The sequence below is a fragment of the Periophthalmus magnuspinnatus genome, chromosome 4 (genome assembly GCF_009829125.3).
Source record: "Periophthalmus magnuspinnatus isolate fPerMag1 chromosome 4, fPerMag1.2.pri, whole genome shotgun sequence".
NCBI lineage: Eukaryota > Metazoa > Chordata > Actinopteri > Gobiiformes > Gobiidae > Periophthalmus > Periophthalmus magnuspinnatus.
In genome coordinates, this window is record NC_047129.1 from 6,991,630 (window position 1) to 7,018,053 (window position 26,424).

At 41.7% G+C, this 26,424-nt stretch overlaps 1 protein-coding gene across 1 annotated transcript in view; it reads right to left on the reverse strand.

Annotated features, from left to right (window-relative positions):
* The window catches only part of impact (impact RWD domain protein), a 35,916-nt gene continuing 9,492 nt past the window's right edge, over positions 1 to 26,424 (reverse strand). Inside the window, exons 6-11 of the mRNA XM_033965407.2 lie at positions 26,024 to 26,152; positions 25,843 to 25,937; positions 23,487 to 23,560; positions 19,148 to 19,238; positions 9,881 to 10,018; positions 1 to 1,245 (exon numbers count right to left, since the gene is read on the reverse strand). Coding sequence (XP_033821298.1) covers positions 1,186 to 1,245; positions 9,881 to 10,018; positions 19,148 to 19,238; positions 23,487 to 23,560; positions 25,843 to 25,937; positions 26,024 to 26,152 — 587 coding nt within the window. The 3' untranslated portion in view covers positions 1 to 1,185. The remainder of the gene's footprint in view (positions 1,246 to 9,880; positions 10,019 to 19,147; positions 19,239 to 23,486; positions 23,561 to 25,842; positions 25,938 to 26,023; positions 26,153 to 26,424) is intronic.

Here is a 26,424-nt window from a genome sequence, read left to right on the forward strand (position 1 = left end):
GTAAGAATATTTAACAGTGTTTTAGAAGAGGCACGTTCTGGGGATAGCAGACATGTGTGAGTGGGCGTGAGGGTGTTAGTGTCTCTGAAACTCTGTGAACTTCATTTTGCCTGATCATATTTGTAAAAAGAGGCAGAATACATTTGAGTGTATCGAGTGCAGTTCATTCACATGCAGATTTTAGGGCTGGAAGATGGAATGAATTGAAGCTGGGAGAATAACTCCACCAACACGGTAAATACTTTAATGGCGAGGTGCTGTCCAAAAGGAGACTGTTGATTGTAAATGGGCGATAAACCCATTTCTGAAAAAGTTGGAACAATGTGTGAAATAGAAAATCAACACAATGCTTTTGTTTTTAAATCCTATGAAACTATAATTTTCTCACAATAGAGATAAAAAAAAAATAATAATAAATAATCCAAAAACTTTGTAATGTGACAACCATGGAGATCTCACTTCACCCAAAAGGTCAAATATACATTCACATGGATAACTGGAGAGAGGTGTATAAAATAGGTAAAAATCATAAACACATACGTACACATGTGCTATTATAAACATCACTGCTAAGTTTTACATTCATATCACAGTTATTGCCCTTTCCAGGTGTTTTTAAAATGTATTCAAAGACGTCACCTGCTTATTCCCTGAAGAGAGGGTACTGCAGTATCTTTAAAAGTGTGACTGAAGTTTTATGGCATTTCCAAACTATTTATCTTGTTTTTAAAGATGCAACTTTTCTGATGGGGGTACTGCCTGTCTGTATGGAAACTGACGTAAGGAATACAACAATTAATGGCAAATAACTGAAATTAAATTAATCTCTGTGAAACACAAATCTTTATCTCGAAGTCTTCAGTCAGCATATTTTTTACTTTATCTGGTTGAAAATGTATTTTAATTGATAAGTTTAATGGCATACCGTGGAACAACTGAAGCAAAGCAATAACATCTCCATGGAGGCAAGTAGGGTACATTGTTTCAACCTTGAAGATTTGTACTACTTAGAAGTTTAAATGAAAATAAATAGCTTTGTAAACACGTAAGGGAGACTATAGACAGACACTGTCCTGTAAGTTTGTTGAGTGTCTCAAAATAGTCCTTGTGTAAAACTGACATTTCACAGATGCCAGCAGCGCCTGTGTTTGAAGTCTCTGATTAAAAGCCTCTGTCTTATTAACTTCACTTGATCTTCTTGTTTTTTGGCCTTTTGCTCTTCCCTCCTGATTTGGCTGCCTCATCCTGCGAAAGAGGGGAGAGAAATTAGTGTGCAAACAGACTTATCATTATCATGCATTAGCGCTTCACATAACAGCGCCAAGGCATTTACAAGATTAAGATTTGAGTGCTGTTTTACAAGCTCATGAGTAATTCTTTCTCTTTTTGACAGACAGTTTTTGCTCTGGTCGCCTGCTAAGTTTCCCAAGCCTTGACGGAAATGTGCAAATTGCGATGTACTGATTGTTGTGTTCCATATGGTTTTAATGTATTCCAAAGAGAGAGAAAATTGTGTATAAACAAGGATCAAAGGAAAGGTGCATAACTCACATAAAACAGCCAATATTTTTTTTGTTTGCTTTGAATGACACACTATATAAATCATCAAGTCATCATCAAGTCATATAGTGTTATTGCAATTATCTACGAGCTTAAAATTTTCTGAATCCACCCCTACATGTCCTATCACATTCAACAACATGTCCACAATTTAAGGTGGTCACTCTAGCAGAAACAAGTGAATCATATAAGATACTGATGTCTGAGCTGCCAGACCAGTATTATTTAAGGATCAAATTCAAAAAGCTTTATTAACTGTTTCAAACTGTCTTTGCTGAGGTGCAGACATGTCCAAAGCATATAAAAGTCCATTAGCAGCTAGGAAAAATGAATTCTCAAATATGTTTTTCCCGGCCCTTGGAACTAGCTTAGTGACGGTTCGGATGCAAAAGATTACAGCAAATAAAACACATAGCAGTCCTCCTGCATGGCTAGCAAGAAAAATCATGAAGTCAAAAAATATTCTAAAGCAACATCTTTAATATTAATGTGACCCTGCTGGTGTGTCTTCGTAGTAGTGTCCATACAATTACTATGTATAGGGGCTCATACAATGCATTGTAATTTATTATGCAAACTATGTTTAAGTGTTGTGATGGAAATTTAAGTATATTCATGTTGTGTCTTTAAAAGCATTTGACCTGTGTCAGTCTGTCTCCTGACCCAGGACTAGACATTAACAGGAAAGCTTCGTTGTCTTGTCCTGTCCTCAGGTGTAAAAGTTCATTATCTCATGGACATGAAACAAAAGTCACTGGTTTGAAATATGTGTAGCTTTGTCATTCTGGTATAAAATACTCAGAGCTCAGATGCTCGGGGGGACTAGGGGACGAAGTAGGAGAGACTCGGGACGGCAAAAGGCTACCAGTCTGTGGCCAGGGCAGGTCCAGGCCCTGTCTTGTCTGTATCTGCTGTAACAAAGAATACACCTTTCTTGTATTTCAAAACTCTCCGGGCTTCGCAAATGGATTACTTTTCCTCTAAAACTGTAATTTTTCCACAACAGTGTCATAAAGATAAAATTTCTTGTTTCCTAGTAAAAATCATGGATGATATTGTGTCTCAGGGCTCTTTGTGTCAGTGAAATCAATCTCAGACACCTGTGCCAATTAGTTTGCCGGGTAAGTCCAATTAAAGGAAAAACTACTTAAGAAGAACGTTCCACATTAATAAGCAGACCACCATTTTCAAGCAATATGGGAGAGAAAAAGGATCTCTCTGGTGCTGAAAAGCGTGAAATAGTTGAATACCTTAGACAAGGTATAAAACCATGGATATTTCACGAAAACTTAAGTGTGATTATTGTACTATTAAGAGATTTGTAGCTGATTTAGAGCACACATGGATTTGTGCAGATAAAAGGCACAATGAGGAAGGTTTCTGTCAGACAAATACATCGGATTAAGAGCCGCTGCTAAAATGCCATTACAAAGCAGCAAACAGAAATACATGAAGACTACAGATGGATGGAGTGGTTAATGGTTAGTGGGCGGTCATCATGTCCCAACAAGGCTGCAACATCAGCAAGGAGGTGGCGGAGTCATGTTTTGGGCCGGAATCATGGGGAGAGAGATAGTCGACCCCTTTAGGGCCCCTGAAGGTGTGAAAATGACCTCTGTAAAGTATGTGGAGTTTCTAACTGACCACGTTCTTTCATGGTACAAAAAGACCGTGCTTGCCATAGCAAAATCATCTTCATGCAGGACAATGCACCAACTCATGCTCAAGGAATACCTCTACATCATTGGCTGCTATGGGAATAAAAGAAGAGATACTCATGGTGTGGCGAAAGATCTGCTCTGGGAGGCTATTCTGACATCCTGCAAAGAAATTCAAGAAGACCCTTCGACAAACTCATAAGTTCAATGGATGCAGAAATTGTGAAGCTCCTATTAAATAAGGGGTCCTATGTTAAAATGTAACTTGACCTGTTAAGATGTTTTGATTGAAATAGCTTTTGATTTCAATAATATGCAAAAACTTTTAACTGAAAAATAAACAAATGACCATTTTCAGTTCTTTACAACAATAACATAGTTTGAAACTCTATTGCAAATAATAATTTAGAACAGTGCATTTTAAGTTTTATATAAAAAAGGATGTGTCAAAATTAAAGAAAAATATTTGCTGAATCATTTGGAACACAGTGCAATTTTAGTGGGTTGTGTGAACAATATACAAATATAATACATTGCTTACTTTCTTACAAAGGTGCAAAACAAAGCAGCAGTGGCCATATATCACATTAATGGAGAAAAGCAGTTATGTTCTGGTCATTTTGGTTAAGGCCACGTTTCTTATCTGTAGTCTCCTTTCATACAGGAATGTGTGACTCCCACTGAGGGTTACAAACACTAATGCAAAGATGCAAGCTCACCTTGTTAGACTGCTTTAAACACTGCTTTAGACTCACTTGACTATGCTTTAGACTCTGCTTTGAATTTTGCTGGATGCAGCCTTTTACCCAACTGTATTGCTGTAACCAACAATAAAGATCTACAGAACGATTCCCGTGCCTCTACACCTGCTCTTCATGCAACAGAAGAGAAACTGACAGTTTGGTACAATTACTTCAAGATTAAAGCAATAAAATATCCATCCATCCATCCATTTTCTTCCGCTTATCCGGAGCCGGGTCGCGGGGGCAACAGTCTAAGCAGGGACTCCCAAACTTCCCTCACCCCAGACACGTCCTCCAGCTCCTCCGGTGGGATCCCAAGGTGTTCCCAGGCCAGCCGAGAGACATAGTCCCTCCAGCGTGTCCTGGGTCTTCCCCGGGGCCTCCTCCCGGTGGGACATGCCCAGAACACCTCCCTAGGGAGGCGTCCAAGAGGCATCCTGAGCAGATGCCCGAGCCACCTCAGCTGGCTCCTTTCAAAGTGTAGGAGCAGCGGCTCTACTCCGAGCTCCTCCCGTGTGACTGAGCTCCTCACCCTATCCCTAAGGGTGCGCCCAGCCACTCTGCGGAGGAAACCCATTTCAGCCGCTTGTATCCGCGACCTTGTCCTTTCGGTCATTACCCAGAGCTCATGACCATAGGTGAGGGTAGGAACGTAGATTGACCGGTAAATCGAGAGCTTCGCCTTCCGGCTCAGCTCTGTCTTCACCACAACGGACCGATACAGCGACCGCATCACTGCAGACGCCGCACCGATCCGCCTGTCAATCTCACGCTCCATCCTTCCCTCACTCGTGAACAAGACCCCAAGATACTTGAACTCCTCCACTTGGGGCAGAGACTCACCACCCACCCGGAGAGGGCAAACCACCTTTTTCCAGTCGAGAACCATGGCCTTGGATTTAGCGGAGCTGATTCTCATCCCAGCCACTCACACTTGGGCTGCAAACCGCCCCAGTGCCTGCTGCAGGTCCTGGCTCATTGAAGCCATCACGACAACATTATCCGCAAACAGCAGAGATGAAATCCTGTGGTTCCCGAACCAGACCCCCTCCGGCCCCTGGCTGCGCCTAGAAATTCTGTCCATAAATATAATGAACAGAACCAGTGACAAAGGGCAGCCCTGGCGGATTCCAACATGCACTGGAAACAGGTCTGACTTACTGCCGGCAATGCGAACACAGCTCCTGCTCCGGTCATACAGGGACCGGACAGCCCTTAGCAAAGGCCCCGGACCCCATACTCCCAGAGCACCCCCCAAAGGACACCACGAGGGACACGGTCGAATGCCTTCTCCAAATCCACAAAACACATGTGGACTGGTTGGGCATACTCCCATGAACCCTCGAGGACCCGATGGAGAGTATAAAGCTGGTCCAGTGTTCCACGACCAGGACGAAAACCACACTGCTCCTCCTGAATCCGAGGTTCGACTATCGGTCGGATTCTCCTCTCCAGTACACTGGAGTAGACCTTACCGGGAAGGCTGAGGAGTGTGATTCCCCTGTAATTGGAACACACCCTCCGGTCCCCCTTCTTATACAGAGGGACCACCACCCCGATCTGCCACTCCAGTGGCACTGTCCCCGACCGCCACGCGATGTTGCAGAGACGTGTCAGCCAAGACAGTCCCACAACATCCAGGGACTTGAGGTACTCAGGACGGATCTCATCCACCCCCGGAGCCTTGCCACCGAGGAGCTTGCTAACCACCTCGGTGACTTCAGCCAGGGTGATGTACGAGTCCGCCTCCGGGTCCCCAGTCTCTGCTTCCTCCTCGGAAGACATGACGGGGGGGATTGAGGAGATCCTCAAAGTATTCCTTCCACCGCCCGACAACATCCCCAGTCGAGGTCAGCAGCTCTCCACCCGCACTGTAAACAGTGTTGGTGAAGCACTGCTTTCCCCTCCTTAGGCGTCTGACGGTTTGCCAGAATTTCTTTGAGGCCGTCCGATAGTCCTCCTCCATGGCCTCCCCGAACTCCTCCCAACCCCAAGTTTTTGCCTCTGCAACCACACGAGCCGTGGCACGCTTGGCCCGCCTGTACTCATCGGCTGCCTCAGGAGTCCCACGAGCCAACAAGGCTCGATAGGACTCCTTCTTCAGCTTGACAGCATCCCTTACTTCCGGTGTCCACCACTGGGTTCAGGGATTGCCGCCCCGACAAGCATCCGCAGACCTATGACCACAGCTACGAGCGGCCGCATCGACAATAGAGGTGGAGAACATGGCCCACTTGGAGTCCATGTCTCCAGCCTCTCCCGGTATCAGGGAGAAGTTCTCCCGGAGGTGTGAGTTGAAGACCCCTCTGACAGAAGGCTCTGCCAGGCGTTCCCAACAGACCCTTACAATACGCTTGGGTCTGCTAGGTCTGTCTGGCTTCCTCCTCCGCCAGCGGATCCAACTCACCACCAGGTGGTGATCGGTTGACAGCTCAGCCCCTCTCTTCACCCGAGTGTCCAAGACACGCGGTCGGAGGTCAGATGACACGACAACACAGTCGATCATCGACCTCCGACCTAGAGTGTCCTGGTGCCACGTGCACCGATGGACACCCTTGTGCTTGAACATGGTGTTTGTTATGGACAAACTGTGACTAGCACAGAAGTCCAATAACAAAACACCACTTGGGTTCAGATCAGGGAGGCCGTTCTTCCCAATCACGCCCCTCCAGGTGTCACTGTCGTTACCCACATGGGCGTTGAAGTCCCCCAGGAGAACAATGGAGTCCCCAGATGGTGCACTGTCTAGTACCCCTCCCAGGGACTCCAAGAAGGCCGGGTACTCTGCACTGCTGTTTGGCCCGTAGGCCGACACAACAGTGAGAGACCTGTCCCTGACCCGAAGGCGCAGGGACGCGACCCTCTCGTTCACCGGAGTGAACCCCAGCACGAAGTGGCTGAGCTGTGGGGCAATGAGCAAGCCCACACCAGCTCGCCGCCTCTCCCCGTGGGCAACGGCAGAGAAATGGAGAGTCCAGCCATAAAATATATAAAAAAATAAGTGTTGTGTATTTCTCGTGAAGCAAAGGGGTGTAAAATTGTTCACGTTTTCCTCCAAAGAATTGCCTGAAACATTGCCTAATTTTGTTTAACCGTAGGCAGAATTCTCATTTGTTTGTTTTTTTCAATTACCCTTATCACTAACATTCAAATATGCAAAAGAAACAAGCCAATTGAGAGACAACTTTGTATGTGATCGCTTAAAGCAGTGTGGAGTAGTTTAAAACCATATTGTGCAAAAAGTGTAAATACTGTACCTTATGGTGGATTTTAACATAAGCTGAAAATGAAAACACAAATAAAGCTATTGTTTCATGTTCTCTGTGCATCCTTAAGGGTTAATGCCAATATTTATGCTTCTGGTGGTGACTTGGTTTACTTTTCTAAACACCAAAACCAATCTACAACCTTCCCTATAGTTGGTGATATATGATATGTATTGTCACATGTAAAAAAAACTGCACTGCACAATGATATACCCTGACATCAGAACTGGCATTTACGTCTTTTGCAATTCAAACGTGTCTGTTGGATTGGACCACACTTACTGTCCGGGCTCTCCACGTGTGTTTATTTGAAATATCCGTAGCAACACAAAACTGCATACACCTAATATAATACAATTCTACAAGAGTCATTGTCACTGTCACTGGCTTAACAGTAACAGAAATTGAAAGTGGATGTATTGTGCAAAATCGACTTTTTAGAGCTTTTAACCACGTTGTTTCCCCTTCTTATTTAACCTTTCGAAGTTGTAGTAAAAGCTGAAGACTTCGACTTTTACTACATGTCCAGTTGACAGCTCAGACCTGGACTGAGGGATTACACAGACTTTCAAAGTTGGATTTAGCATTATTCAAGCATGTTTCAGTAATCTTTATACTCCTGAGATCATTGCTCCCATCAATCCCCGTTTTCACTGCCAGTCGTCCCCTACTAGCTAGCATAACATGCAACCATCCATCGGAGGTGCCTACAACTTTGAGGCTCTCCGTTGTGATGATGTATACAACAACATCAGCTCACACTGGGCACCACAATTTTTGAACTGCAAAGTCAGCAGACTTGGTTCTTTAACTTTAGATTAATACTCCAATTTAAAATGCTCAAATTGTAACACAATGATTCAGGGGTGTCATAGATTATATCGATAGAGCAGACTCAACAACAATCTGTCTTCTTTCTGGTTTTAATTCTGATGTAGTCTAAAAACTATTTATCGCTCAAGCATATTACTATGACATTATTCAAGGCATTTATATTGCCTTGAATAATGTCTTGTCTTGAGTCTTGTTATTATAAGCAATTTGCTTCATTTAAATCAGACCAACACGTAACAGTTAAAATTTGTAACTTGCTTCTGCAAGTTGATTTTATGTTGTCTCATTCCGTGCAGTCCTAACATTTTCATATTTTCCTTTTGTTTCTTCTGTTGATTTTGAAATCCAGTGCTTGGCAACTGCATTTCTCAGAGGAATCCAAAATCCCAGGTCCTCGGGCGGTGGGCCTTAATTAGTACAGCCCAGAAACTGGATGTAGTCTTTTTTTTTTACAGTGAAGCCGTGGATGTTTTGAAGTAGGATACATTTAAGAGTGGGGTCTGGTCTACCTTTAATCTATGTCAGGGAAACAGCTCAAAGTTCAATCATGTTATCAATGGAATAACTTTGCAGAACACAAAGATGAGTTCAAAGAGACTACACCAACTTCAGACTGGTAAAAGCCTCAGAAAGTGTTTGATCTCCACAACATGAGGCCACCAGACACTTCAAATGGACCAATATCCTTATAATATGTGAGGGCCATTGAACTAGCGGACACCAGCAGAATTATTCTGTCAAATGTCTCTAGCCTTTAAGTGCACAAGATGGTCCAAGAAAGCGATGCGATTTTTTTTTAATTTATTATTTATTTTAAGCATTAAGTAAATACTATGCTTTCCTGGACAATGTGATACAGGGTGAAAATGGGGAAAACATTTTTGAATCTAAGAACAGTATGGCAGGTTTGTCCATAGCAACATAAGCCTATAGGCCATCCGACTGTGAAATGACAATAACCAGCAGAGCTAGTCAAGATGAATTTTTTTTTAATACTTGAAAACTGTATGTCATCACAGGTTTTTGATAGCAAGTATTCAGATGTTGGGAAAAAACAATTTTGAGACTATTCACTATGCAAAAGAAATGTGGGTTTTTAAACAAAAATCCTCACTAAATCACAGTTATGAGTTAAAATTCCCCGGGGCCTCCTCCCGGTGGGACATGCCCAGAACACCTCCCTAGGGAGGCGTCCAGGAGGCAGGACACGCTGGAGGGACAATGTCTCTCGCCTGGCCTGGGAACACCTTGGGGTCCCACCGGAGGAACTGGAGGACGTGTACGGAGTGAGGGAAGTGTGGGAGTCCCTGCTTAGACTGCTGCCCCCGCAACCCGGCCCCGGATAAGCGGAAGAAAATGGATGGATGGATATGAGTTAAAATTGCATTATAAGCAAATTACATTAAATTTGTCAGCTTTGAAAATGCTTTTGGAATTACGAAAAAACATAATTAATAATACTGCCAGGTAAAGTCTTAACTAGATTTCCAAAAACAAGGCACATTAAAATGGCAGTGATGGTTGAATTGAAAGTGCCGACTAAGCGTTCTTAATTTTACCGTAGTTGACAGCAAAGTGTTTATCAATTTAAACTGGAGTTTTTAGATGTAAAAATACCTGTAAGGTCCTACAACTAAAGAATGCATATTACTCTTGAAGTTTCTCAAGGAAATGGCTTTACTAAAACTTTCTCATACCCTTTCACCTTTGACCACTAGATAGCAGATGGCCCATCTGAAACCAATGACAATGTCACGGTTGACAAATGTTTCATCAGTGAAAGCTTGACAATACAATGAGCTAAATATAAAAGCTTTACCCCTGTTGCACCTATGTATCCCTCCTCTTGCAGGATGCTTCTGGCACAGTTGTTGATGTGTTTGAAGCGGTCAGGCCCCAACAAAATTCCTCCATACCAGCGGGAAACAACCACCATGACGTTGCGCACATCCAGAATCTACAGGGAGAAAAAAATGTGTGAACAGGCTTTCGAGCAGAAATAGACAAGCAAGAATTTGTGTAGGTTGTGAATTGTGGCTCAAACACCTGTTTTTAATGGTTATTTTCAGCAATACAAATATTTCACACCACTGACAGTAAGTGTATTTTTCTCAGGCATTTGTGTCAGTCACAACCCACTGTAGTGATGAGACAGGTTTTGAAAGGATTTCTTTATTTGGCCATGGTGCGAAGAATAGCTGTGCGGGGGCTCTGCAAGAAACTCAATGGATCAAGGTTAGCCACTTTGAATAAACTGGCATTCCAGGTCCAAGAAAGTGGCAGTGAAGAGATCATATATATTGAATAAATGGGGTTTCTGTCTAATGTAATATTACATACATAAGGAAACAAGAATAGCAGATGAATAGTAGATAAAAGAGTTCATCTTTGAACCAACGTTCTATAGTGTAGGGGCCAAGGGTAATGATTCCACTGCCTCAAACCTGATCTAGGTTAGTCACTATCAAAGCCATCTTGTGTATTGCACTACACATTACATTTTTTACTATTTAGAATATGTCAGACTAGCTACAAATGGTCAGCTTATATATTAGCCTATTGTGGATATGGAAACAAAAAATTTGATTGACCATTTTTATCATTAGATTTGTTGCTATTATGACAAAAATCCACCTGGCTCTACTGGATATTATAGCTCATCTTTAGCTTCTCTTTGCTTTTGTTCGGCTCGCTTTCATCTAACTTAGTTGTCACTATGGAGACTGATGTTGTTAATTCAATATTCAATACTTCATCCTGCAATTGAATAGAGAGCTGGTTTTATTAAAGCCAGTGTCTTGAGAGTGTACAATACAGAAAATAGAGCCTCTTTAACTAATTCCTTCTTCCATAAAAGTAAATGTCCAAAGTGAACAACTGCTGCCTTGACAGAAAACTTTTTCACATCCCCTGCTCCAAGCATATGTTCTGCTTTTAAGAGCACCTACATAATCCGCATAGGAATTTTATTAACTTCAAAGTTATCTAATTTACATATCCAGTCTAGTCAATACAATTAAAATTCAGCTATGTACCTAATTTACAGCTTTAGTGTTTGAACAAAGTCATGCGGTGACTACTCTCCCTCACCTCACTTTAGATAATTATGCTAATCTAAGTACAAGAAAAACAGCCGTATAAAATAGACATACTGAATTCAAGTTGTGTTCAATGCTGTATTAAAGTGAACTGTCAATCGAGGAAGGCCAAATCTAATTTAATTATTTTTTTATTTTGTTTAGTTAATTTTAGTAGTCTATGAATAATCAGATTTATCGATTAATCAAATAGTCTTGACATTTCTACAGCAGCATTATGTGAGTAATGATGCGAGTATTAAAGGAGTAAAAATAATATCACCTTTAAGTTTGGTTAATCTGTCTCACTATTAGGCCAATCTTTCTTTTATTCATGTCATTACCCTTGTTCATGCGCTCACAAAAAAAGACCAAGTCTAAATGAGCAGAGGGCTGTGGACAAGAATGAGATTAGGGGAAGAATAGATTAAGAATGGGAGCTCTTCTTGTAGATTGCTGCTAGAAGATTAATCACCGTGTTAGCCAGAGCAATGAGACTGATAGTATCGCCAGAGTCGCGGCAGGCCAGCGAGCCGCAACACTGACCCGATTATACGTCTCGGTGCAGAAGCGCTGCAAAGAAGCACACGAGAGGAAAGGATTTAGGAGCTAAGTGTGAAACACGAACAAAAAGCAAGAGATTGTCAAGATTTTAGCAGGAGACTGGTTTATGATACTGCTGTTGAATAGAAAGATAACTGGTGCGGATCAATGCAGTCATATTGTGGATTAATTTGGAATAAAGGCTAAGAATGAGAGAGAAGGGATGGTATTACTGTACAATAATAATGATAAGCAGACTAGTATTTTTGGAAAAAAAAATGTGACCATAAAGTTGTGCATGCATCTGAAAATTCAAGCATATGAATATAAATGATGTGCCAAAGGATTTTTGAAAGCTAAGAATTGAAGATGAGATGTAGTGAAGCAGTGGATCTAAATAGCCTCTTAATGTGATCTAATTGGCCAGGATATGTATCTCACTAACCCATAGCCCTACAGTTGCAGGAATAGATTCACATAATGTGGCAGACAGAACATAATGTTAAGTAATGTGAGCAAAGATAAGTGAATCGCAGACACACTCACGTTGGCACAGACCAGTGTGCTCATATTTTGAATGAGTTTGAACCTTGACCTCATTATCAAATGCTCAGCGTGAGAGACAGTGGAGGAGGACACCTTTTTGTCACACTTCATCTGGTCCCAAATTCAAAACAAAAAAACATGGTGGACAAAGCTACACTGTTCTGTGATGTGGGTGCGACTGACTCACGCTCCCATCTGACAACATTCACAAATCAAACCAAAGTGACAGCTGGAGAAATGAGTGACACAATGATTTACGCAAATATGAACAAAGTGGAATTATCTCCCAGAAAACGTGCAAAAAAGTCACTCTGGAGTTGATATTTTCACCATCTCTAACCAATAAACTCTCTGCAGGTCAGATCATTAACATTTTCATTGAGGAATCTAAGTTCACAGACAAGTGATCCTGATAAATGGTGGGTAATAATTCATAACAAGCTAAAAAAAAAAATAATGAAGTAACTGGCTCAAAAGGGCTCCATCTATCTTAAGCTCATTAGGAAGCTTCCTGCTACCTCGATTAGTAAAATGCATTTCAGATTTTGTCCCATTTGACAGAATAAATTCTGTTGCACAAACAAGCATTATCCATGGTGATGAAGTAGACAAATTTACTCAGTAGAAGAAAATGTTCCTAATTTATTGAGCCACCAGTTTCGTGTGCCAAAGCCAGATGATATACATATTAACAATATGTGCTGTGTGTGTGCTTGACAGTCATTTTGGAGGGCTTAATTTAAAGTAAGTGTAAACCAGATGGACTATGCTGCCATTTGACTCAGTAGTAGAGCTGTTTCACATATACAGCACAACTAGGTTGCTTTGAGGTTGTGAGTTAGAATCTCTCTCCAGCTTCTCAATTTCAATAACAGGTCAGAGGTTCGATTTGGACCACGTTTTGTCATTGTGTCCTTAGGCAAGATTCTTCACCCACCTTTACTACTATGAATGCTGCATGAGTGCAAGTTATGGGTGGTGGTCAAAAAAGCTCTTTGAGAGGCTTTGACAACTGAAATGAAATTCTGGTAAAAAAAAAAAAAAAAAAAAAAAAAAAAGTACTGTCAGATATGGGCAACATTTTACATTTCTATGTATATTAACATGGTCTATGCAACACTCCTGGACATTTTGTTTATATTACTCATTGTCAGTTGATCAAAATATTACCCTGCTTTAAACTAAACACAGCCCAATGCAATGACTTTATAATAACCATGTTTGCTTATTAGTCAGTGCATTCCTTTTCTAAACATGTTACTCTCAACTCAATCGCCACTCAAGCTCCAGAGCAGTGATAAAGCTGGATATCAGACATGGACCAATACAATGTCATGTGAATGCAACATAGACATCTCACTGTCAGTACGTATTATTGAACGCACACCATCACTGGGCTGTGGGGGGCCTCTTTCAGCTTACCCTGACTGGACTGAGCTACATGAGGGCAGCACATCTGATGGTTGGAGACACGTGGACAGAAAAATCACAATCATAGCTCCAGGCAGCTTCAGACTCTTGTGTTTGTACCATGTGAGCATTGCCACAGCTTTGAACCCCCAATCTCATTGATAGCCTATACAGTGCTCATATCTGCTGTACATCTTGGTCAAATTGTGAAACACTGATTCAGAAACATTTCTCCTTGAACCACCTTAGGGTCTCCCATGGCAAACAGGTCCTAGGTGATGAGTCAGACTAAGAGCAGTTCACAACACCCCTATGAACAGTTACATAACAAGGACCGTGACATCGCCCGGTATGGCCTTTATCCATGGGGCCTAGCCGGGGTCAGCCCGAAAGGACAACATGTGGGCTCACCACCTGCAGAGGGTTTTATAGGGGTCGGGTGTGAAGTAGATTGGATGGCAGTTGGCGATGGGTGTCTCAGTAACCCAGTCCACAGACACACCATCTGGCTGTGGCAACGTGGAACATCACCTCGCTGGGGGGGGTGGTCCTCCACTTTTCTGGTGCTGCCCATGGGAAGAGGCAGTGAGCTAGTGTGGGCTTGCTTATAGCCCCACAGCTCAGCCGCTGCACGTTGAAGTTCACCCAACTGAATAAGAGGCTTGTATCCCTGCACCGTCGCGTCGGAACAGGTCTCTCACTGGCCAAACACGTGCAACGCCAGTGTTACTTAGATAGGGGTGATTGGGAAGCACAGCTTCCCTGATCTGAACCTGAGTGGTGACTTCTGTGCTAGTCACAGTTTGTCTATTCACAGTTCACAAACACCATGTTCAAGCACAAGGGTGTCCATCAGTGCATGTGGCAGTACACTCTAGGTCAAAGGTCAATGATCGACTTTGCCGTTGTATCATCTGACCTTCAGCCACGTGTCTTAGACACTCAGGTGAAGAGAGGGGCAGAGATATCAACTGATCACCACCTGGTCGTGAGTTGGACCTGATGGCGGAGGAGGAAGCCGAACAGACCTTCGTGAGGGTCTGTTGGGAACGTCTGGTGGAGCCCTGTCAGCAAGTTCTTCAACTCACGCCTCCGGGAGAGCTGCGCCCACATCCCAGGGGAAGTTGAGAACATGGAGTGGGTTGTGTTCTCCACCACCATTGTCAATGAGGCTGCTAGTAGCTGTGGTCACAAGGTCTCTGGTGCCTGTCCTGGTGGCAATACCCAAACTCGGTGGTGGACGCTGGAGGTAAGGGATGCTGTCAGGCTGAAGGAGTCCTATCAGGCCCTGTTGGCTTGTAGGACTCCTGAGGCAGCTGGCAGATATTGTCAGGCCAAGCATACCGCAGCCCATGTAGTCGCAAGTGCCCAAAAACTCGGGGCCAGGAGGAGTTCAGGAAGGTCATGGAGGAGTCCAATTGGTTAGCCTCAAAGAAATCCTCGCAACTGTCCGGCGCTTCAGAAAGGGGAAGCAGTACTTCACCGACATTGTTTCCAGTGCCAGTGGAGAGCTGTTGACCTCGACTGGGGGCTTTGAGGATCTCCTCAATCACCCCGTCATGTCTTCCGAGGAGGAAACAGAGACTGAGTGACTTCAGCCAGGGTGAGGGATCAGCCTGCCTCTGAGTCCTGAGTTGGTTGGAAAGCTACTCGGCGGCAAGGCTCAGGGGGTGGATGAGATCTGTCCTGAGTATCTTAAATCTCTGGATGTTGTGAGACCGTCTTGGCTGACACGCCTCTGCATGGCAGTCGGGGACAGTGTCTGTGGAATGACAGACCAGAGTGGTGGTCCCTCTGTTTAAGAAGGGGGTGTTCCAACTACAGGAGATCAGCCTCCCTCGGAGTAGAGCTGCTGCTCCACCACGTCGAGAGGAACCAGCTAAGGTGATTCGGGCATCTATTCCGGATGCCTCCTGGATGCCTCCCTGGAGAGGTGTCTCCCACCGGGAGGAGACCCCTGGGTCTTCCCCGGGGTCTCCCACCGGGAGGAGGCCCTGGGGAAGACCCAGGACACGCTGGAGGGGCTATGTCTCTTTACTGGCCTGGAAATGATCCTCTCGGGAGAGCTGGGGGAAGTGTGTGGAGCTGGAAGTCAGGGCCTCCGTACTGAAACTGCTGCCTCTGTGACCCGGCCACGGATAAAGCAGAAGAAAATGGATGAATGGGTGATTCAGAAATATGGCTGAGACAAGCATCTGTGTGTTTTTGTGACGTAAATTCATTCTGTGTTGGAATTAGACAATTAGGCAACACTTCAGTTTAGGGATCAATTTATTATCGTTAACTATGAATGAATGGATTTATTTGAATATGTTCATGTAACAAAAACAGCCAACAATCATTAACAACATAATACTTACAGTACATAGTACATTACAACATATCTCAAAAAGGGAAGTGTAAACTTATTAAATCTAGCCCTCTTTTCCATCGGTCAAAGATCATCCAGCTGTTTGTCCATTACATCTGGATTTACCTTGATTTACATAATGTATATTATCATAATTTATCATTTCCAATAACGCAGTAATTATCATTATCACAATACCCCATATTACTAAACAAAGATAATTTAAAAGTAACACTTATATCTTTAATACAACTAATTGGTAAATGGTATGCTAGTTAATGGGAAGAAAATATGAATACTTAAAAATATGGTACTTACTAACAAAGACATAATGACGTACTTGCCTTTAAGTACCAGTTAGCCCTTAATTTGTGGTTCTAAAACAAAGTGTTACCGACCATTATCAAAACTGTAAATAAATATAATGAGTGATAGGTTCAATAATTGCTTTGCAAATGATTTATTCTGACACAGTGTAGAAGATGTCCAAGGCTGAGTCCATTTTATTTTATCATTGCACGAAACAGTGCCTTGGCAGAGGTTTAGCTAAGATTAAGACTGTTCTTCAAATTCTCCATTGTTTCCATACCAATTTCTCCGCTGTGACGACAACAAAGTTCCAACTTAATTTATAATACATATGCCTTTTTCTTTTTTATTTATACATTGAGGTTTGTAGCTTCTTAGAAAACTGAACTCTACTGTACCGTATATTTCCATAAAGTGCAATGGGAATACAGCATATTTACACATCTGACATTCATCGTTAAATACACAATTAATTTTCAAATTCCATTGAAAGAGTCGACGCTTATAAATATCTTGGGTTTTGGCTTGATGAAAACTTGTCCTTTAAAAAACATATCTCAGCTTAAAATCTAAATTATCATTTTATTACAGAAACAAATATTGTATCCCAATGAGTTACAGAAAAGAAATAGTGCAAGCAACCTTCCTATCCGTACTGGATTATGGGGATGTGGTGTATATGCAGACTTCAGCCTCTGCTTTGAAACCATTGGATCCACTATTTCACTCCGCCCTTCGCTTTGTTACAGGTGATGGATTTGTAACTCATCACTGTACGCTCTATGAAAAAGTGGGTTGGCCATCACTGTCTGTTAGAAGAGAACAGCACTGCATTAAGTTTATCTATAAGGGATTACTTCAAAAACTGCCAGAACACCTCACCTGCTTGTTAATTATTGATACCGGAACATTTAACACCAGATCACATGACTGCATAAGGCTGAGAACGAGCCACACCAGAACTGAGATGGGAAAGAGGGCTTTTAGCTGTTTTGCTTCACGAAAATGGAATATGCTCCAAGGAAAAGCAAAACTGGACACGTTGGTGACACAATTGCAATTTAATAATCTGATAACAAATTTTTATACACACACCTGCACTTGTTATTGATGTTTTTTATGGACTTATTTGTTTTGATTGTTTTTTTCGGTTTGTGTTGTATTTTAAACAGGGCACCCATGAAAAAGAGAGCCCAAGTGCTCTCATTGGGTCCCCCTGTATAAATAAAGATAAATTAAATTAAATTAAGTTAACAAGTATAAAAAGTCCTGCTCTATAAATATGCTTTCATCTGCATACACTATATATTCCTTTTCCAATTAAAGTGAGCCTGGACTGCCTTTTGGCCTGTTTTTCATTTACATCAGAGAAATGTTTCCATGTCAACTGCCATCGCGGTGTTTATGCTTTGTTGTAGTGAGGTGGAGCTCAGAGCCGATAACGCTGTAATCTGTCACATAGCCTCACATCTTTTGGGAGAAAAAATAGTGATTTATAGAAATATGTTGAGTTTTATGTATGGGTTGTGACCTCTGATAGGTCGTTGTATACTGTCATATTGTACAGTCATGATATGCCAACTACACGGACTACAAATTGGGGTTCTCAAAAACATTGAAAATCAGACACTAATTGATACTTAAACTAAAATCTCTAAATATTCATTTGAGCAGGTATTGATACTAAGAAGAAGGCCATGAAAAAGAGAGCCCAAGTGCTCTCACTGGGTCCCCCTGTATAAATAAAGATAATACATAAATATTCACAAGACAGAAATTAACCTCTCTTGAATAGCTTTGGAATGATATTGAGCTATATGAGACCACATGGACTAGTATATACCCATTGACCACTATAGAACCTACCTGGACGACCTCTACTCTACATGGTAACATAAAAGAAAGTATTTTTATTTAATTTTGAAAATGACATTCTATTGTCTAAATACATGTTTTATTAAGCACAGAGGGCACAGTGGCTTGCACTCATGCTTCACAGCAAGAACTCTTGGTCATCCTTTCCTTTCTGTGTGGAGTTTGCATGTTCTTTCTGTGTATGGGTGGGTTTTCTCCGGGCACTCTGGTTTCCCCATGCACATGCACAATAGAACAAATCCTCCAGCTGACCAAGCCTAGCAACAAGATCATGGAGCTGGTTGTCCAAATTGCTCACTGCTCCTAAGGAGATGCCCCAGCAGCACTGAAGGATAGGTCAAATGCAGAGAAGAAATTTCCCTATGGGAACAATAAAGTGTACCTTAACCTATACCTTAACCTCATTATCATTGTGGTAACGAAACTGGTATGGAGTATTGGTATTGAAATAGATTTGGAAAGTTTAACATCGTAACAACACTACCACAAACAAGCTAGTACAAAGTAATGCAAATTAATGAAAAGACCCAGGATAACAGTGATAGTTTATTTTGTTCTTAGCCTGATCTAGGCATAATAAACTGTTCATACAGACAACTCTCTATGAGAAAAATCTGTCCTTTTACTGGTGATGTAACTTTTCTGGTGGAAGGTTCACCAAGGTATTTTTAGCAATTATGCCTGTAATTAAATAAATGTAAGCTATAGAAGTTTAATGCTATACTGTGGACACTCCAAAGTATCTCGATGGAGACAAATATATACCTTTTAGTTCGCTAGTGTTATATATACTCATCAATGCAGAACAGGAGGATTACAATGTAATGTTAGTGGAACAAGAACATGTTCTGCAGACTGTTGGATATGTTACTGTGTAGTATGTGTGTATGTGTGTATGTGTGTATGTATGTACGTGTGTATGTATGTGTGTATGTATGTATGTACGTACGAATGTACAGTGTACTGAAGAGATAACCTGTAATAAATGGAGCAATCTGCCTCCTGCTGCTGTCTCTCCATCATCTTCACAGTCTTGCAGGAAGCTGTTCTTGCCCTCGCAGTATATTCTGTTAAGAGATACATAAAAATGTATCATTTCAATTACCTAAAGACAAGACAAGCTGCCAACCTTCTCAAAAGTTCTGAAATCATATTTATTTCTGTTTTCTGTTTGGTATAGACTTGGTTTAGTCTCGGTCAAGATGGAGTATAGACATGTTTAGAGGCAATTTGTTTTTAGAAAATTGTTTATTCTAATGTGCAACTTTTGAGCACCACTGCTAGAGAGGTTATTGATTAAATAACAATTTTTTTTAATTTTATTTATTTATTTGAAGGACAGTGTGCAGATGCATTAAAAAGATGGCTGCACCAGATTTAGCAAAATGCTAATTTCCATCTGTAGTCCTTTGTCACAACATTAAGATAATGTGTAATGAGATGGGATCATATGACCTGACTGTACCCAAGTTTCAAAGTGATATACTGTATTTCAGATGACATCGTGCACTATGGGTTTGTAGTTGTGGGGGCAGGGAAAATGATATATTGTATAGTAGTATTATATATATATATATAACATTTGTGGATTGTTCGTTCAAATCACACTCCTCAGCCTTCCCGGTAAGGTCTATTCCAGGGTGCTGGAGAGGAGAATCCGACCGATAGTCGAACCTCGGATTCAGGAGGAGCAGTGTGGTTTTCGTCCTGGTCGTGGAACACTGGACCAGCTCTATACTCTCCATCGGGTCCTCGAGGGCTCATGGGAGTATGCCCAACCAGTCCACATGTGTTTTGTGGATCTGGAGAAGGCATTCGACCGTGTCCCTCGTGGTGTCCTTTGGGGGGTGCTCTGGGAGTATGGGGTCCGGGGCTCTTTGCTAAGGGCTGTCCGGTCCCTGTATGACCGGAGCAGGAGCTGTGTTCGCATTGCCGGCAGTAAGTCAGACCTGTTCCCAGTGCATGTTGGACTCCGCCAGGGCTGCCCTTTGTCACCGGTTTCTGTTCATTATATTTATGGACAGAATTTCTAGGCGCAGCCAGGGGCCGGAGGGGGCCTGGTTTGGGAACCACAGGATTTCATCTCTGCTGTTTGCAGATGATGTTGTCCTGATGGCTTCTTCGAGCCAGGACCTGCAGCAGGCACTGGGGCGGTTTGCAGCCGAGTGTGAAGCGGCTGGGATGAGAATCAGCTCCTCCAAATCCGAGGCCATGGTTCTCGACCGGAAAAAGGTGGTTTGCTCTCTCCGGGTGGGTGGTGAGTCTCTGCCCCAAGTGGAGGAGTTCAAGTATCTCGGGGTCTTGTTCACGAGTGAGGGAAGGATGGAGCGTGAGATTGACAGGCGGATCGGTGCAGCGTCTGCAGTGATGCGGTCGCTGTATCGGTCCGTTGTGGTAAAGAATTTACCGGTCAATCTACGTTCCTACCCTCACCTATGGTCATGAGCTTTGGGTAATGACCGAAAGGACAAGATCGCGGATACAAGCGGCTGAAATGGGCTTCCTCCGCAGAGTGGCCGGGCGCACCCTTAGGGATAGGGTGAGGAGCTCGGTCACACGGGAGGAGCTCGGAGTAGAGCCGCTGCTCCTACACGTTGAGAGGAACCAGCTGAGGTGGCTCGGGCATCTGCTCAGGATGCCTCCTGGACGCCTCCCTAGGGAGGTGTTCTGGGCATGTCCCACCGGGAGGAGGCCCCGGGGAAGACCCAGGACACGCTGGAGGGACTATGTCTCTCGGCTGGCCTGGGAACGCCTTGGGGTCCCACCGGAGGAGCTGGAGGACGTGTCAGGGGTGAGGGAAGTCTGGGAGTCCCTGCTTAGACTGCTGCCCCCGCGACCCGGCCCCGGATAAGCGGAAGAAAATGGATGGATGGATGGATTGTTCTTTCTAATCTTTTGTAATATACGTCTTCATGATGTTATTCCATTCTACACTTTGAAAGCAAGAGGCTTTTTTTTCACTAAAATACTTAATTTACACACATTTTAAGCTTTACACTACATGTATGCTGCTTTGGAGGTGGGAGACATTTGGGGTGACTATGGCAGCAGCCTCTTGAAGATTTTTAAAGTGGTTTAAATGTCAACGTCTTGCTGTGAGTAATGACTGCCCTAGCTGTGCATCAGCGGCTCAACCTCATTAGACCTGGACCCAAACACAACAACGACAAACAGACACCCGACATCCACAGACACAGGGCTGCATGCAGCTTTAGGCCCCTCCACTGCTTTGGTGACCTTTCATTGCAGAGATCTGGCTTTTACACAAGAAAGAATGGGTTAAATCTTTACTTAATGTTCATCTCTGTCAGAGCTGCAGCTTTCAGAAAGCTACTATTAAAATCTCTAAGGTACAATGTGAAGGTCTGTCTTGAGTGTATTTGTTGAAGTAATAGATATTCTTTTTGAACACACCACCACAAGTGTGTGTGTAATAACAACTAGGTTTCCTTGACTGTATGTACCCCTTTCCCTTTGCATAATACCGACGGATGATCTTTCGCCTAGCTTACATGGATTCATTTCCAACTTACAGTTTTATGTTGGTTAAAAGTGCGTTTACATGTAAATGTAATAAGGTGTGGCACAAAGTCCACACACTTAATGATCCTTTTTTGTGGCATTTACTAGATTTTTGCATTACATAACAAAATGTTTTTCATTTAAGGCATAACAGTGAACATTAACATACAAAGAGGAATATATTTTGGCAGCATACTTTGACCAACAATACAACGCTTTATTTTGCACCTTCCCTTGATTTTGTCACAGGGGTACAAGCCAGTGGTCTTTAGCTCCTAGCCAGGAATAAATTGAGCATATTCAAATGACTGCACACTAGGAGGCACATATGTGCTGTGCCACCGCCAAAGAGGAAATGGTTAAAAATACACCAACTGTGTGGTCTTGCTGCTGCACTTTATTAAAAAGGCAATGGAAGGTACATTATTATTACATTACAAAACAGTAACACAGTTGGCAGAGCAATTTGATTTCTGCTCCCACTAGTGAACTGGTGTAGTGTCTTTACAGTCAAGTTGTTAAAGTCTCTCGTCAATAGCAATATTCAATAGCAAACAGATAAAAATACACTTTACAAAACATTTTGGCAAGACTTTAGAGTCAGGCCAAGACTCGTGTTACATAATGAGTTAACTTTTTTCTAAAAGCAGCTCTCCACTGAGCTGTTTTCTGTGGAGAGAGAAGTGGGGACCGAAGCTCACATCATATTTGTATCCATTTATTTTTAACATATTGTTGAAAACAAGTTGGCTATATATTGGATTAGAGAGTTAATAATTATGCATCTATTTGTAAACATAAATAACGTACACTCTAAATTTTGAAAAATGAAGAATACTGAAAATTTGGTGGAGTGGAGAGAGAAAGTGACCATTTTGTCTTTCCCTCCTAACCCAAAATGATATTGAAAATAATTGCATCAATTAGTGTGTCTTTTGAGTTGTTGTACTGTATATTGAAATTGATGGTGTTCAATATATGTTATTCCTGTAATGAATATATATGATTCATTGTTGGACTCTTTTTATATACTTGCAGAAACCACATGAAAAAAGAAGTAAAAATGTTTGGTCAACAGTGATGAGCCAGAGCCAAGTCATTGTCACTGCTTCACCACTGGGTCAGGTCCATTAACTTCCTGGTCAAAACTGAAGAACTGAATCACAGCCTCTTCAGTTGCATTTGGTGGTAGCACACGCAGATTTCAATTTACATGATTTTACTTTTAATACATCGCTGTACATTAATGAACCTGAAGTTAGTAGTTAAGTAATTGCATATGCAAAAGCAGACATTTTCTGACAACTCAAACCTCAAATGAAAGAGCGATACAGGACTAGACTCACATGCATAAATCAATGAAAGTACAACTACAAATGAGCTAATGATGAGAGCAGACCATTATAACGTGGTTAAGCTCATAAAAATAGATTTTGCATAAAAGGCCTCCTTTAATGCTGCTTTGTTTACGGACAGTAATATTTAATTGCTGGTCTGGTAATATTTAATTGCTGGTCTGTGCTTTCTAATGTAAGATTATAACTTATGTTTTATTGTACGACATATTTATGAATGAGCTCCACAATGTTTATTGTGTGATTGTAGTGTTAAACGTTTTTATTGTCTGATGCTGCTCAAATGAATTGCTCCTGGAGGGATAAATAAAAGTGAATCTGAATAATTATCTATTAAAACTAAAACCAAAACACTAGCTTGACAGTCATTTAGAGATTATAAAAACCTGCTATGAAATCCAGACAATGTATTTCTATGTATGTCTTTCTTTTACTGACCTGTACGCATAAATATTGTGAGTGGCGCTGCTGATCTTCTTGTTCTCATAGAGCTTTTCAAGGACCATTTTAACCTGCAATGCACAGCAGAAATAACAGGAGCGTCATGACAGGGCTCTACTTTGCTCTCACCTGTTTTTACATGCATTATACCAGACTGCAAAGCAAAGTGCTGACGCATAAAGTTAACTTGTCGCAGCACAATGTTAATGCCTCCTGTATCAGAGGCCTATAGGAGGAAAGGCACATTATATACTCTACGGTGTAAAGACTTTAGTGAGCTCTGAAAAAATGATTTGTGATTTTTTTTATGACGATTTTATGATGAGAGAAAAAACACATCTGCGGTTGACAAATCAATCATGGCAAAAAAAAAAAGCATCATGGCCAAGACTGAGACAGGACGGTCAGTGAAAAAGTCCAGATTACAGAATTACAGAATTATACCAAAATACAGTTGTTTTTTTTAATATACCAGACAGGACCATAGAAGACTAGGAGAGGCTTAAGGATATAATGGGGTCCACACAAGGTTTATACTCCTGTCTCACAGTAAGAAGGTCCTGATTCCTGGGTTTGATTCCCTGACCGAATGTGGCTTTTTGTGTGAAGTTTGCATGTTCTTCCTGTGTTTGTGTAGGCTTATCAATATTCCGAAACCATGTAGATCAGGTTGAATCATAGTGGTGGTGCACTCAGTCACATCTATGCAATTCTGATGTTCAACTTGTGCAAATAATGACAAAAAGAATTAAAATTTTTACAATTACTGAAGAAGAGGAAACAGGTTACAGGGTTGGATGATTAATTGTCGTGAAACCGAATTAAAAACATCTGCATGAAAACAAGTGAGATTTGGTGAAAAAGAATACAAGTGCAAATTCACACAAAACATGTAAAACTCTCTCTGGCCTGTTTTTGCACAAATCTCATCCCAGTATTTGGCTCTTACTAATTTAGAGGCGACTTAAAAGCTTGCACCTGCTGTGGAGAGCTTTCCAAATGTTTGCCGACACACGGTTCTCTGGAGACCAAACGAATCCAGCTGAAAAGCTCACATTTTCTCAATTTTTTATATTATTTGGTACAAGGGGCTTTTGCTCAATACATGAAAAAGACTAACCTAACATTTTACAAGATGATTGGAGGAAACAGTAGTTTCCATGTTTGCTAAGCTCCAGTGAGTAATGAACTTTTTTGTTCAGGGAATTACAAAGTCCCATTTAAGCCAGGTATTCCCTGTAACTCATGCATTCTTTTTTAACAAATTATAAATAAAAAACACCCAAATGGCAGAATGCCTTAATAGTACAAACCTTGTCCCTTTAATTACCAATAGTTTTATTCACGTTATTAGCTTTGGTCTGACATTCATAAGGAGTGATAAAACTGGTTATTTTCAAGACTTCTGCTCATTTTAAACACACTTTGAAGGAGCATTAAACATCCAGTATGCATTGTTTTACTGCACATCAAAGCACAAAGCTACATAGAAAGCACCCTGAATGTAAAATAATAAAAGTAATAAAAGAGCCAGACAGCCTAGAACGTGCTTTTGTGGAAGTTTTAACATGAATTTATGCTTAATACTATCTATAAGGAACCATCTTAAAATTGATTTTTAGCCAGAAACAGCTGAGTAATGCTGTTTTGGGGGTTAGTCAGCAGCACCAAGATAGCCTGTTCATGTCACGACATTTTCGCATAGCCAGCATCATTTTAGTTTTGATGTAGTTGGCGAATTGAATGTCTTCTCTTCAAACAGAAGTGTAAAAGGAGTGATAGACAGTTTGAACATAAAATGTTTTTTTCAATGGACAAAGTGCAAAAAGATCAAATATTGATGCACTCAGAGATCCTTGGTACAGAATATTTTAAACGCACCTGGATTTAAGCAGTCACCTGGACTCAAACCTGAAATTATAATGATTATGGTAATATGGTACTTTGCAGCAAGGTCAAGACAACTTTTGGAGATTCAGCTTTTAATGCTAGATTCAATGTAATAGGAAAGAAATTCCTATGGGCGGCATCACTCAAGAAGCTTCTTCAGAGCTATAGGTTCATAGTCCTACCTGTAAACAGCCTAATGTACATGGTGAAGATTTATGTGGAAAATCTTGCATACAAAGAAAATCTTGGTTGACTAAAGGGATGCCCTATGATTAATCAAGGGTGTGGAACTGACAGAAGTAAGTATGTAATGTGAATAGTGAGTACAGGTTTGACTCTCAATTATCAGAATCAGAAATTGTAAATTAGCCTTAACTCCATGAAGCACAATATTAAGGTCAAAGACATTTACATATGATGCATTTACCTTAGAATGCATATTGAACAAAGAAATGTGCTGTACCTGTCTCGGTGTCACCACAGGGGCTAAATGAGGTTGGAAAGTGCTCCGTCGGTCCGTGGTGGCATTACCGTGTTTTATTGGCGGTATCTCATCGTCTGGATAATGAAATTGTAGGTTTAATATATTCACAAACACTTCTGCACATATATAATTGCACTGAGGCCCATTGAACAGGCTGTACCGTTCAAATGGTCCATAAAAAGGTGTGCGTTTTCTGTCAGTTTGAGAGCGCTGAAGTCTGGTATGTCTTCACCGTCATCCATTTCTTCCTCTTCAGTTGTTATGTTGATGTTTTCTGCTTGGTGGTCCTCTGTAACAGCAGTAATTAAACAAGTGAATGTGAGGAAATATCTTAGCCAGCCATCTTAATTATTTTGCAATTAAAAACAAACAGGGTAATCCGGACTGTTGTGTTGGGTCTAGGGTAGTATTAAGGAATGCATTAGCGCTCTAATCTGACTGTTACGTGAGATTTACACTAACTGCAGGGCGGGTTCAGCGCATACTTTGAGCGGGTTACTTGCAGAATACCTGTTACACCAAGACAACTGCAATGCGTAATTGACCAAAGCAACGTGGTGA